The following is a 15,397-nucleotide window of genomic DNA, read 5'->3' on the forward strand; positions in this document are numbered from 1 at the left end:
CAACCTGCCCTCCCACACACATTAGTGCTTGGGTATGAGTGTCTCTGGGAGTGTGTTTGTGGTTGCGGCTGACTCCATTAAGTAACTACTTTGCAAAAGTTTACTTAAAACGAAAGATGTGTCTGACATTTTTATTTACATCTCCCTCTCAATAGAACAAAACACATTTACAATAAAACCACACTGCGTTCTGTTCCATCTACTACCACACAGTTGAACCTTGTGCATCAACGTAGCCACAGTTTTAATTGGTAAATGGGGCTGGCGAGAGCAGTGACAGTCCAACCAAATAGTCATTTTGCAGGCCAGAAAGTAATCATTTGATCCATTGTTAATATAAAAATATTGATTATAGCAGCTTTAACTGCTGCCAACTGTAGCTGCCATAGCTAGTTAGCTCAATTAGCAGAGCAGCTAGCGATTTGGACTTAGAGCCCGGGGACTAGGGAAGTTTTAGTGTTAACACCGCAAGCACAAGAGCTTTGGACAGGGATGGGATAGGGCTAGCTGCTTAGCATGCTAACTTCAGTAAATATTTCTGCAACACAAATTCAACGACATCATAATGTCAAACTTGCTATTTATTCACATTCGGTTGATAAATCTAGCTGATTTTTTGAATGTTTTAAACTAAAATCTTTACATATTGCCCCTTTAAATCAACCAAATCCTATCTAATTCTATTTTGTGTTGATTAGCTACACTTCAGTTACAATGTTGATGATTATCTTTTAAAGGTTTAAAAATAATCAGATCGATTAAATTCATATTTTTCAGATCTTACTGAATTTGCCCAAAAATGTAATTATAAAGAATAATTTTAATCATTTTCACCAAAGTTGGTGAATCATACGGCCATTATCAACCTTTTTTTCCCACTTTGAACAACACGGACAGTCAGGAAAATGTCACCTTAAATCAAAAATAAAGACCTGCAAGTTGATATTCATTACACACAGTTTTATTTTCATTAAAGGGATCCAAGGCCTTCACAAAAGGGTTGACTCTTGGTAGCTATACAGTACTAACACAACACACAACAACAACAGAAACAACACAGAGGACTTATGTGAACGAGTGAAAAGACAAATAAATAAGAGCTGAAAGATGTTTCATATGAGTTTAAACTGAGATGCATCAACAAAAACAATATAGTCAGAGGAAAGTGAGCAGAGGTGAAAACTCTGCAAAGTACAGTAACGTTTTTGTACAATACTCGATTTATTTCTGCAAGTAGCTGATTGTCTGTAACGCCTTGTTTTGGTCATGCACAGTTGATAATGTCGTTGCTATTGCATGGACAGTGTTGCAAAAGAAATTCACAGTTTCTCCATTTTTATCTCCTCTACTTCCAGCTTTGATTGTCAGTCTCGCAAGCAAGTGTTTGCATGTGATAGCTGAAGACAGCCTCAACGATTGTCACTGGCTGATTGATATGTTTTATTAGTGATGTGCAAAAAATCTCCAGCCAATCCAAGTATGTATCACTTCTAATCGTGTCATGGACTTGCTTCTCTTTTTTTTAATTGATTTGATTTAAGATGCATTATTTTTGTATATAAAACCAAAAGAAAATTGCTTAACTCTGGTTTTTGGCAAAAATCTGCAACACCTGTAAATCTGTAATATTTTCATGTTTTGCCTTGTATCAGACAATATCCGATACCAATACTGATATGGTGCAATCTTAATTTAAAGAGAAATTTGTGATTTTGAGTCCACACCGTGCTACATTCTTCCCTCCGATAATATCTGACAATATTCCACAGTTATCTTCATCATACACAGATGTCTGTACAAAAATATGCAGTATCAGTCTTAGTGTAACGTTGCTGGCAGGGTAGGTAGGATTTCATTTTTTTATGGTACATTTTTAAGTTTTAGTAAAAGTGATTGCCATAAGCGAGTCTAAAATCTTCACAGTAGCCTCAGACAGCGTAAGGGAACAAGCTCGCTATCACAATATCATTGAGCTGCTCAAGTAACAAGAAACTGTGGTCACACTTCACAATACAGACATCTGCTGGCATTTCCTTAGTACCACGGAAACACTTACTGAAGCATTTCTGAATGGGAGAGTCATAATTATAACTCTTCCATTAGTTCAGCATGTATAAGCAAAACATTTTTTCACTTTTCATATTCTTCCAGGCTACATTTGAAGCTGTTTTTTTAAGTTATTTAAAAAATAAATTAATTTGGGAGTAAATTTCAGTTTATGGGCTAAAAACCTCATAGAAACCTCAGATCAGCTTTCTGAATTGTCTATAATTCAAACCTCTTCTGCCACCTCAATGCATAACATATGTTAAAACATGTGTTAACAAATAATCTAAAGTCAAAAGTCCAGCTTTTCAGAGCTTTTAGGTAGAGCCTACCAACATATCGCCTGATATGAGAGGACGTGAAAACTTTTTGTTTTAGAGAGATTATCATGCAGCAAAAGATGCTTGGGATCATTTAAATCGATTCAATTTCTCAGTGAAGTTTATTGTTTCAGGTCAGTGTTGTCATTTTAGACACTTACATTTATTGGTAAACTGTAAAATATCCTCCCATCGTTACATATCTTAAGTGTTATATCACGATATCAGAATTTTTTACTCCAGATTGAGATTTCTGTTTCCCTAATTTTTGTTTGTTTACCTCCACCAACAAGGTTGTTTTCACCCTTGTCTGTTTGTTTGTTGGTTTGTCAGCAAGATTACACAAAAACTGTTGAACAGATTTCCACGAAACTTGGATGGAGGATTTTTTTTCTCACTTCCTACAATGTTGCAAGATGCCGACATTTTCCTTAATCTCTCAGGGAATTAATTCATGGATCTGCATGAAAAAAAATGAGGCGTATTTCGATGGCTGTTATCTATGAGTGAGAACAATTTGATGCGGATCCAAATAAAAATCTGGATCTAGCGGATTTAAATATGTTTTCTTTTATATTGGATATGGCTCGATTGAATTAAAGTGGACTGTGGGGCCTTGGTGGAGGTATGCTCTCCACTGCGTGCCATTCAAGGTTTTTGTGTGCGTTTTGTTTTTGGATCATTAACTTAAGTACCTAAAGGCCAAAATGTTCAACACAATAATACTAAATAATCATACTGTCACTTGCTGCACCCAAAGACAGTGTAATCTAAACCCTGAATGAAACCTGATCCTAATCCTGACTCTATTTTAATCCTACACTCACCTCAAATTGATCTCATTCATAATCCTCAACACAGCCCTAAGATTAACACACTATCCAATAAAAACAACCTCATAGTACTAAGCAAATACCAGTCTGACCAGAGTACTGTCAAGTGCAACCAAAGCTGCTCTTGGCTGAATTTGTAAACATTTAATGCATTTCGGGATGCAACTCATCCAGGCCCCCTTTATAGCTCAGTCCTGTGCTTCCTTAAAACCTGTGTGTCCCCCCATTTTCTTGACACTTTTTTGTTACATGCCCCTATTTTCCCCTCCATCTTTTCTGTTGCCGGTCGGCAGCGATTGTCTGTTGTTCACTGTAATCTGGCCCAGTACTGACCCAGGTTGTGACTCATGCCCTGCTGATCAGTTCCTGGAACCTGGACCGGCACTGAAACACCAGGCGATATGAGCCCTGAGCGGAAGAGAGGGAGAGAAAAACCAGAGACAGTTAGTCTGTGGCGCTTCTTTTAGCCTGCATTTCAGCAAGCAGTTAGCGATCACAGACATAAAGTGAGTAAGAACACTCACCAGTGTTGGAGTTGGCTGAGGACGGAGTCTGCAGATGTGGTGAGGAGTACGCCGATGAGTCAAAGCTGCGCGGGGCAGAGGGTGATGGAGGCAACATGCAGGAGTAGGAGGAGGCCGACTGGGGAGGAATAGACTGAGAGAGGAGGAAAGATTTGAGTAAGATTCACATTGAAACAACATAAATGACTATATTGTAGAAGAAAACGCCCTTTTCAGTATATATGGTCCTTGAACTACACCATGTGGTGTAAAGGCAGCATGGTTTCAGTTTAACCACATGGTGGTGCTAATGTAGTGTTGTATGGTAGAAATAAAGCACAGCAGGAACAGCTCTCATTCTTTGGATTGTGCAATTGAGAATTTAGCTTTTCACAGACACCTGAAAGACTACCAGTGGGTATCCAAATACAGAATACAGGGTTAATATAACGAGACACAAGAAGAAAACTGACTACTCTAAAATGTATCTGTAATTCAATTGAATGCATAGATAATATTATAATATAATTTTTTTTTTCTATAAGTTACAATTTGCAGTTCTTTTTTCGGGCTGTCAATAAATGCACACTTTGATATTTGGTAATTAAACAAAATTACTTGAATGCCACATGATTATTATTATTATACTGTATGTTAGCATATCTATTTATATTTTGGTATTCAGAGGCAATTGGTTAGTCATGTTCTTATAAGAAAAGTATAGCTAACGTTGTGTATGTTTGAAAATTAATAAATATATAAATGACTGGATATTCTTTTATATTTTTAAAATATTTCAAAATGTATGTTAAACATTATTTAAACTAGGTGGTTGTTTTCTCTTCTGTCTGGGCCCCCTAGTGCCAATAAGGCCCTAGGCATGAACCTACAATGCCTGGATTCTGCACAGCCCACAACGCAAAGTTTAATATGGCTCACAAGATGTTTCAAGTAAAAAATAAAAAAAACATTCTCATATAAAAACCTGTTTATACTGTTTTGTTTTTGTAAGGTAAAACTGCTCTTTAAACATGGATTAATACTTGGGATCATAAAATCACTTCACATCTTATCAATACATCACAATAGGTGTTTGCTTTCAGCACCACTGTGAAGATTCAGTTTTGGCATTCAGGTCTGGATACCACTGGTCTGATGTATTGGTATTGAGGTGTGTGCATGACATTTCATAGAAGAAGAAGAAGAAGAGAGTTTTGTACAGTTCTTAACATTCAAGTTTAACAAGAAAACAAAATAATGTGTCTGTTTTTTTACGCTGCTGTTGAGGCTGTAACGTTTAATTTTGTACAATTAAAAGCACTGTGGACAATAAGCAGTGTGTGTTTGTCCCTAACAAAGTGCCCCCAGGAAAAATATAATTAAGTCTAGTTCCCCAAGCTTTTATAAATCCATCTAAGTAAAGCAGCTTTGTAACTGCTGTTTCCCACCCTCTAGTTTTAAAATTAATTTTAGTTCTGGTGAGGCTCAAACAAAATGGCCAGGCCTGCAGACAGTGTTTTGTTTAATAACGTGATGAAGACTGTGGTTAGTCGTCACAAAAACAAATGTGCATCTCCAGTTGCTTGCACTGGGTGCTCCATGCAAACAGTCTTGAAGAAGCAACGTCACCAATATCACCTTCTTATGGAGTAATGGGTGAAGCTATTTTTCTGTATGATAATCTATTCACCCCTTCCACTGTTGGTCCAGTTCAGGCTTACATTATTTTCTCTACAGCCATTTCATAACTCTAATGACTCAAACAATGAGTTGCTGTATATATTATAATCATGTTTCATGTACATAAAAATCTTTGATGTGCATGTTAAATATGATATTATTAAGGAGTTAAATCTAATCAGAATCAAGATTTGAGGGATCATTGTTTTCAAGATTTAAAAAAAAAGAGTCAAACAAATCTTTGTATTAATAAAATAAATCTTCATTCTTGCTGCATTTAATTTTCATTTAATATTGTTGTTGGTGTTATTAATAAATACTAATGACTGGAAATGTATCAAGATTGTTATTGAAAATTGACCTGAACAACAGCAATATTAATAGTTCTAGTTTAGTTTTAAGTAATTAATTGTTTTATGATTTATGATGAATTATTTAATCATTATAATAAGCAGTAGTCATAGCAGCAGTATTAATATTTGCAGTAGTATTTATTTCTTTATTTCTTTACTTTCATTATTGTATGTTTTATACCCTTGACGTTGAGTTAAGGAGTTAATAAACAGGTTCTGCTCTGAGATGGTGACCTGCTTTGGTAAAGTTTGGAAGGTGCTGATGAATGACGAATGATGAATGATGATGATGATGATGATGATGATGAAGATGTCCAACCTGGACTCCAGATGAGAAAACTGACAGGGAGCTGTAGCTGGGCAGGGACGACTCAGCCTGACTCAACATGGACCCTGGAGAGAGACACACAGAGCGAGATGGTAAGCACACACACACATCGCTGTGGAGATGTTGTAATATAGATGCGCTCTAATGGAGAAACTCTAATGGTTTGGCTGCCTGCGAAATGTCAAGCAGAGGGGAGCTCTGACGTTTATAATTATGAACTAGTTATATATTTCTGTCACCAAATATATAAATCATACAGAGCTTCAAGTATCATTCGTGCTGTTTGAATGAGCAAATCCGCACATGTTATCAACGAGTGTAAGTTAAAGGGGCACTATGTAGTTTTGGAGAAGAAATCCAAACTCAGAATTTTAATATTTACAGTATTAATTAGATTGAAATATAAACTCAGAAATATTTATTTTTTCCGTAACTGAATAAACAAGCTGTTCTCAGAGGAAAATAAGGACCCCAGAACACTGTTTGAAGCTAAATATACACACAGTTAAACAGTATGAAATTGTGTTGTCCTTTCAGGTCAGTTTGTTTATTCAGTCATGAAAAGGAAGAGAGTTTGTTTATTTAGTTTGTCTAAATTAATAAGTTAATGAAGATCTTTCCATTGTGCACCTTTAAACAATCGTCCTTCGGTGTGGTGTTTACCTGAACTGCTGCCGTGCTGCTGATGATAGACGGACGTATTGAAGGAAGTGGTCAGAGGGGCTTGGCTCTGTGAACAGGAAGTCACGCCCCCTGACCTCCTTTGATTGCGCAGCTTCTCCTCCCTCCTCCACTTGGCTCTTCGGTTTGAGAACCACACCTGTCAATCAAAGAGGTCTTTTCATCATGTCGGTGTATATTACAAGACAATTCGACATGTTGTTACAGATTGAGCATCAGGGTTATATAAATAAAATGGGTTCAAGTACCTGTATCCTGGCCTCTGGTAGATCAATCTTGTTTGCCAATCTCTCCCTCGCAAAGACATCTGGGTAATGTGTCCTTTCAAACTCTGTGGAAGACATTAACTAATGTCAAACACGCAGTGTGAGTTGTAATCGAGGATGACAGGACGACTGGAGAGCAGCTCGTCTGATAACCCTCGCCGCGCGATGTTAACATGTTTTGCACTTGCATCTGTCTTTTCATGTGAAAGGAAAAAAAAATCGAGCTTCACGAAGATTCAAATGAAAACAAGTAATAATCATAATTATCCGATAATTTCAACAGATATTAACCTGCATATCGGGTGCTAAAGATCGGCATCGCTAATTATCTTGCCATGGGATATACAAATCCAGAAAGCTGAGATGTATTCTTACAACCATATTTGAAATATTTATCTGTTGCACTTTGTATAAATTATTTATCATTATGGAACATGCAGAAAGTTCAAATGAAAGGATTCAAGTTGAGACGCTGCCTGAGCACTCAGGCTGACTGAAACTAAACTGAAGAAGAAAATCCTCATAGGTTTTTTATTTTGTGGTCATTTATTCCCTAAATTCTTACTGATCAGTAGAAGCATGATGAATTTATGGTTAATTAAACTTTTAGGTTAATAAAACCGTTCGTTAAGTTATTTCATTATCAACAAATGAAAAAATGCTTTATTAACCATTTATTAAGCAACTGTTTATTGTAAAGTTGCAACTGATTTTTGTAAATTGTTAATAAATACTGTGTAGTTAATCTATAAACATTACTTGGATGGCCATTACAAAGTTGCAACTGATGTTTATAAACCTTTACAATCGCTTAATGATTCACAGAATGATCCCTTGTTTGTTAACAGTGCAATAACCATTAACTAACGTTTAATTAATTATACATTTAATATTTAGTATTGATGGATATTTTGTGTTTCTTTAAGTGTTACCTTAATGACCAGTATAACTATTTGGTGTGCTGACTCACAGCATATAACAGACAGAGAGTAACTTGAGGTAACTTAAACAACAGTGTGTTTGTGTCACTGAGACTTTCTGTATCAGAGTATCATTTCTCATTGTGGCAGTTAATTTATAGTTGACAAACTGCTGACATTTTTGTTGTTGACAAGTCGAAACGAGAATATGCCTCACCCACTAACTGACAGTCTGAGTCATCCTAATGAACTCTGAAGTTTCAGGTCTCGTAATGGAGATGTCTTTATAGATGTTACTGTCTGCGCTTATGTTAGTTTGGCAAATGTCAAGAGGGAAAACAAAGCAAATAAATCAGTTAAACTTTTGTTTAAGACAGACTTGAAAGGCAGAAGGATGAGTCATTATGTTTTTGTTTTTTTTAAATTGATGAAAATATAATATACAACACATCACCAACTGAAGTTCACACTGGTGACACTGGTTAATAAATCCATATTGCACAAAGAAAACAACGCTGGCTCTCTGAATTAAGTCTGTCTCACAAATTGTTATAATTGGCTTGGTTATAATTGGCGTCTGTGTCAACACATGATTGTTATTGTGCCTTGGCCGCGCACTGAGGTCAGTGTACCTCATTAATGTCATTTGCACAGAGTGACCACACTGATACATTTCCACTCGGCTGCACAGTGGACATTGCGTCCTTATTTAGCTCAAGGGCCCGCTGCAGCCATATCCAGTCAAGGGTGGCTTTCTGATCCCTCTCAGCGGATATCAGGGCTACGAGGGCCACATCTCGCTGCATAATACAGCCACAGTAATGATGCATTATCAAGACTGCTGCCAGAGGCTTTTTGGAGCAGATAAGGAATATTTGCAGAGTTAAAGATTCTGGATAATTTGCATCTGGAAGTGATCACGGGTGGCACTGTTTGCTCTTTCTTGCAGTGATAGATAAAAATCCTGTCTTTAAATCAAAAGTCAGGCACAAAATCAACCTGATTTTTGTGTGCATGTTTGCAATTTCTAATATTTAAGTCCTTTGCTGTAAAGGTGTTGGCAGGGGAAAAAAACAGCAGGATAAGCTGCGTCATGACACACTCTGGTCTGGCTCAAGGAGGGCAGCGATTGGCTGAAAAGCAGAGCGCTGTGCGTGCTTGCAATGGCCTGACCTTTCTCCAGAGCCTCGATCTGCTCCTGCGTGAAGCTGGTCCTGTTCCTCTGCAGCTTCCTCTTGAGCTGCAGCCTCAGCTGAGACTCCTCGCCCTCGTCCCTCTCCACGGGGACTCCTCCCCCTCGGCCTGTCCCTCCTCCCCCTGCCTCTCCCCCCATGCTGCCCTCGGTGTCCAGCAGACAGCCCTCAGACACTGGAAGGGAGGAAGGTGACAAAAGAGATGTGGAAGTGTCAAGAGAATTTCTAGCATTTTTAGAATAATGTGAGATACATGCTTTGAGCTAACAGGAAGTTGGTGAGACAGCCAGGAGGGCCACATTTAACTGACATGTGTTGAGAAGTTCCCCTCACCTGTGCTGTGTTGCGTCTGAACGCCGGTGGGGTCATGGTACCAGTTATTAGGCCCACTCCAGTTTGAGCCGCTCTGCAGGTTCAGCATGGTTAACTTCTCATACATACTACGAGTGTCCGAACCACCATGAAGAGAAAATAAAAACAGTCCTGTCCTGCGTGTGTCCGCCCCTGTTTACCGTCACCTTTGGCTCCTCTCTCTCCCTCCTTCGATCCTCCAATCCTTCCTCCTCCTGAGGGCTGGGAGGAAGGGGGGTAGAAGAGAAGAAGAAGAAGAAGGAGGGGTTCATATCGCATGAGTTCACACATGGTCGGCATTGTGGTGAATTAGCCTCATGATGACAGACAGAAATGGAGTTAGTTACATGCCTGCTGTCGTAACGTGTGTGTGTTATACATTGGTATGCTAGTATACCATGGGGAGCTAAGGTACATTAGAACCCACTCTGAAAGCTACAACATTTATTATGCTACTTGCTTTTAGCTCTATCTCTGCTGATGAGCCCGAGCATGCAAGCGCACACACGTATGCATGAAAAGACAAACTGGCATCGCACACACCCAAAATCTTTCATAAAACATTCGAACAAAACCCATATTTAACTTTCACTACGTGACTACGGTGTCAGAGTACGACCATAAATATCATTATCTGCATGTGTCAAAGTTAAAGATGAATTTAGGCTGTTATCTTCTCCTTCTATCTGATCTAGCTCTCCCGTTTTTTGGGGAAATTTCCTCTTTGGAGAGTCAGAAAGGAATGCAAAGGTATGTCAATACTCAGGCAAATCTCGCAAACTACTGCAGCAGCACGATGTCAAAGGTCAAACTTCTTTCATTTGGACAAAGCAGCCCCGGGACGACAATTAACTCACACCATTTTCTGTTAAATTAAAGAAATTATTAACTTGTCGTCGACCCCAAAGCCACGACCAAAGTCCGTTTTAAAGCTCTCGGCTCGCACACACGAAAAACACGGGAAAGACTAGATTTTTTAGCAAACTTACCAAGTGTCCAGGTAAAATGATGCGGGGGTCCTGTGTGTTACTTTCCTCCTCTGTGGACCTTTATTCCCCTGTTCCCCCTGTGTCCCTTGTTCTCCAGCTTTGTTGATAACACTGTGTGTGTGTGTGTATGTGTGTGTGTGTAAAGGAGAGAGTAGGAGAGAGATGGAGAGAGTTAGACAGGGTGAGAGAGAGTGAAAGAGGGAGAGGGGGGGCTCTGGAGAGAAATGCGTCTGCGGGCACTCTTGTCCTCCAAGCGATGGAGAGAGAGAGAGAGAGAGAGAGAGTTGGTGAGAGAGAGAGAGGGAGAGAGAGAGAGAGAGAGAGAGAGAGAGAGAGAGAGAGAGGGAGAGAGAGAGAGGGAGCCACCGAGGGGTGACAAAGTGAGTCAACATCAGTGTCAAGTTTGAACTTAATGCCAGCGAGAGGAGGAGGGGAGGCCGAGAGAGTAGAGCATAAAGCACAGATAATGGAGAGATAGTAGATGATAAATAGATGATGGAATTCAATTTTAACCATAAATTGCACATAAATATTGAGCGTGATTGGCAGTCAAGCGTGTCAGTTTTTTACACAAACCAGACGACCGTCATCAGCAGATCAAACTCAATGAAAACATGAAAAACACGTAATTCTTTACAACTGCTGTTGTCTGAATTAAAACAGATGTTCAATGTTTAAAAAGCAAATTGGAAGTCACCTTCCAAAGACGTGTGTAAAGCTATGATATCTAATGTACGGTTTCAAATGTATTTGTGTGGACTGTAATGTTTAATGTATGTTTTTTACATGAAAGTATGCTCTGTGCTTTAGGGCACAGCTAATGGGCATCCTAACAAATAAACAAACAAACAATGCCATTTTTAATTGACCCTTGTCTGAATGCTTACAAGCGATGTTTATGAAACTTTGACAAAGCTTTGACTTGTCCATGTGCATCTGCTGTTGGTTTGTGTTGTTGTACATAATGCAGTCAGCTAATAGATTCCTTTAGGTAAATTTATAATTATTAGGAGTTGACTCTAAGGCATAAAAACACATTGTTATATTGATTTTTCATATTGGTCTAAGCCACTGAAGCAGTAAATACTTTTACACATTACATTAAAACAAATGAATGAGACATTTCTATTATAACAAGTATGCTTGAGCCAATATTAGATAAGATCCAATATCACGATATTTGAATATCGAACAGCTGTGTGATTCTGCACCTGAGATGGACTGCTCTTACTGTATTTTAATTTTAATTCTACATTTTTTACAGTGTTATTTCTCACCTGACTGGCCCTCTAGAATTTAGAGGGAAGGAAAACAGTGACAGAGTAGCTGTCAAGCTACAATACTGTCGGCTATTCAGTTGTCTTTGCATTAAAGTTCTAATTTAAAAGTTATTATTTAACATTATTTTGTCATTTAAAAGTGTTAAACTTTTAAACAACCTCTCAGTCCTTTATTTACAAATAAAATATTTGTATTTTATGTTGTGATAATATCGTGTATTACAATATTTGGGCGGTGTAAAATTTTGGTCACCGCCCAAGCCTAAAAACATGCAACATTAGGCTTAATAATACATTATTGAATAGATTTCTCTGTCTGCTAGGGCCACTATTATTGTATGATGTCGAACATAAAAAAACATGTTATTGCTGGATAATTATAAGTAGTAATATCAGGTACAGAGAGATATAAAGATGAATATTCTTGCTAAAAAAGATTATTTTACAGTCTGTATCATTAACCCTTAAAACATATTAAAACTTCTCTATAATTATATATGTGTCATGTAATTAGGTCGTTTGTTAGTAATGTTTAGCTCATCAATAACTGTCATTGAATTTATTTAATTCAATGTTCTGATGTGATAAAGATGTTAATGTCGAAATTAACAATATTAAACTCTATCCAATCCCCAGATATTTATTAGATACAGATAAGTAATAACACACAAATCCAGATGATTTTTAACTAATTTAGCAACATCAAAAATCTACACATTGTTATCTCTACCCTCCACGGACCTTTGTGACTTCAGTCTAAATCCAATAACTCTACATGTCAGCTGAATCCTATTTATCCTACTAGCCTACTCACCTTAACTGCATCCTTTTTTTAACTCGATATCAACTCATTGCCTGCTATAGCCTTTTTTCAACTGAAATGATGTTTTATTACAGATGCTTTGTTGTTTATGGTAGTTTTATTACGGCATTACTGCTTACTGTATATTTTAGTTGTACATGTTCTATTATTGGTGTTTTGTTGTTCGAATTTATATTTTATGATGTATGGTGACCTTGAATGCCATGAAATAAAATGTATTGTTTTTGCTTTGGCTATGACTAACTGTTTCATTATTGATACATTTTGTGATTAATTGTTTGGTCCATTAAACACCAGAAATATTTAAAGTGTCACATCAGAATTCAAATGTCTTCAGAATGTCTTCTTTGGTGATCGAACCCAAAGTGAGCCAGTTGAATTCACGATAATGTAAGAACATGTGGCACAGTCTCACGGTCTAGTTTGGTATTTTTGTTAGAAAAAATGTTAAAACAATGAATCACTAGCTGCACATTATTGTTCTGGCAACTAATCAATTATTTAACTAATTGATTCAACTTGATGTCTTCCTTTCTAAATGATATAATTGATATCATGCACACATGGATAAAGTAATTTACACCTTGCACTAGTGTTTAAGGCCTACAGTGCTGCTATAGGTCAGCTTAAAAGAGTTTATTCCTTCACAAAAGAGCTGAAACATGCACTGAGTTTGTGTAACCGAGCACCTATGCATTGTTCCCTGTCTGCAGAGGTACTGTTCTCCTGCTATATCACAATGGCCTTACAGCTATGGGACAATAAACAAAGGCATTGTCTGACCCCAGAGCAGGGAGGTCCATACTGAAACCCTTGGTGATAGACACACAAGGTCTGATGTGAGTTGTAAGTAATGACGCAGGTATGACGGTATGTATGGTCGAGTCAAAGAGCGAGAGCAGAGTAGACCCGGGGTTTAAATATATCTCTTTGCAACGGAAGGGAGAGAAAGAGGAGAGAGATGGAAGATGGAAGCAGGGAGGCAGAGGGGGAGAGATAGAGAGAGTGAAGAGGAAGTATGTGACTTTGGGGTGGGTGTAGGGGCTTGGGGATGGGGAGGGTGCCAGCTTGTTTTATTTCCGGTTGACAAGACTTTGCGCTCCCTTTCTCTCTGTCGCTCCCTCTCTCTTTCATACTATGCTATTCTTTCTCCGCTGCCCCCATTGCTCTGACTCTCTCCCCCCCCTCCCTCCTCTTTCTCTGTTACTTTCCTCCGAGACGTGCCTCGGAGAAAGGAAAGGACTTGACAAGTTCAAAGGTAAGAAGGAGTAAGAACAACGGTGAAAGGAAGAAGCATTCAGATTCTTTAGTTAAGTAAAAGTACCAATATCACACGATAGAAATACTCATTGCAAGTAAAATTCATGATTTAAATAAGGTAAAAGTGCAGACATATTATCAGCAAAGTGTACTTCAAGCATCAAAATTATCGCTCATTATGCAGAATGATTGTATATCTAATTATTGCTGATTCATAAGCAGCATTTTAATGTGTAAAGCTGGTCGAGGTGGAGCTCATTTAAGCTACTCTATTAAATCTAATAATCCGTTACAATGCTTTACATTTTACAAGATCACAATATAATTTGTGTTAAATCATAAAATACTTAATTTTCCTTTGAAATTTGGTATAGTAGAAGTAAAAAGTTGCAAAAAAAAGGAAATACTCATGTAGAAGCAACTCATAATTGTACTTCTGTTGAGGATTTGAGCAGGAGTGAGCAAAAGCACTTCAATGAGTGGAAAGAAAGAAAGATAGAGAGGGGAAGTTGAGTAACAAAACTAACAAAAAAGGAGCGCTATGTAGTTTTTGGGAAGACATTTTAATCAGAAGAGAAAGATCATCATTGACTGATTTTTTTAAGGCCTACATAAAAAATAAACCTCTTCTTTTCGTAACTGAATAAACTGAATAAACAAACTGACCTTAGGACAACACAGTTTCATACTGTTTTATTTTGTTTATATTTGGCGGACCCTGCCATCTTTCTAGCCTCAAACAGTCTTCTGGGGACCTTATTTTCCTCTGAGAACAGCTTGTTTACTCAGTTATGGAAAAAATAAATATTTCTGAGTTTGCACCTCATTAATATTGTAAATATCAAAATTGTGTTTGAATTTCTTTACCAAAACTACATAGTGCCCCTTTAAACTAAACCTAAATACATGTTATTAACAACCGCCCTATTCACACCCTTCCCATCCCACCCCCCGTTTTCTGGCTTTTGTTTTTCCTTTATTTAGAACTGGTTGCATCTTATTGTGTTCCAGTTGTTGGAATGTGGCTTAACCTATGTGATCCCTATGTGCTGAGTGCAATAACGTGCGTGTGAGTGTGTGAGTGTGTGAGTGTGTGTGTGTGTGTGTGTGTGTGTGTGTGTGTGTGTGTGTGTGTGTGTGTGTGAGCGAGAGAGAGACGGCCGCGTGCTTCACTGCAAAGATTCATGTAGCTCCAGGACATGCATTTTTTTAGTGCATCTTGTTAGTTCATTCCTGTCACCTCTCTCTCTCTCTCTCTCTCTCTCTCGCTCGCCATCCCTCGCTTTTTCAGCGCTGAAGGGGGGATGGGGAAGGGGTGGTGGACTGGGCTGGGAGGGGAGGGGGAGTGGGGGGCGGCGGCGGTGGAGGCAGTCGCCATGGTTACGATGCCACGACAAATATTCATCAAGTCGTTAAAATAAAAACAAACGGGAGTGCATTATAATTGCTCTTACTGACTGGATCCTGTAATGCGTTCATATATTATGAGTGAGGGGAGCAGAGTCGGAAGGGGCTCACGCACAAAAAAGACGCCGTCAGTGGTTTAAAAAAAGTGATTATCAGTTGACCTG

The 15,397-nt window shown here is 38.2% G+C and overlaps 1 protein-coding gene across 1 annotated transcript; it reads right to left on the reverse strand.

The window, feature by feature from the left end:
• Positions 1 to 3,384: 3,384 nt before the first annotated feature.
• Positions 3,385 to 9,591, reverse strand: pax10 (paired box 10). The gene is made up of 7 exons (XM_073488972.1): positions 9,457 to 9,591; positions 9,104 to 9,298; positions 6,993 to 7,075; positions 6,727 to 6,883; positions 6,055 to 6,128; positions 3,724 to 3,856; positions 3,385 to 3,607 (listed from the first exon to the last, which is right to left on the reverse strand). The coding sequence occupies exons 1-7, from the start codon at positions 9,560 to 9,562 to the stop codon at positions 3,507 to 3,509; spliced, it is 849 nt and encodes a 282-aa protein (XP_073345073.1). The 5' UTR covers positions 9,563 to 9,591; the 3' UTR covers positions 3,385 to 3,506.
• Positions 9,592 to 15,397: the final 5,806 nt, after the last annotated feature.

This window comes from Pagrus major, chromosome 20 (genome assembly GCF_040436345.1).
Source record: "Pagrus major chromosome 20, Pma_NU_1.0".
NCBI lineage: Eukaryota > Metazoa > Chordata > Actinopteri > Spariformes > Sparidae > Pagrus > Pagrus major.

Bases quoted from the DNA above. Each gene is read 5' to 3' on its own strand.
- pax10 (XM_073488972.1), bottom strand. From the start codon at position 9,562: ATGTATGAGAAGTTAACCATGCTGAACCTGCAGAGCGGCTCAAACTGG. The intron at 7,076-9,103 runs GTCAGGCCATTG...TGTCTTCCACAG, and splicing joins GATCGAGGCTCTGGAGAAAG to AGTTTGAAAGGACACATTAC. The intron at 3,608-3,723 runs GTGAGTGTTCTT...TCTTCCGCTCAG, and splicing joins CTCAGCCAACTCCAACACTG to GGCTCATATCGCCTGGTGTT.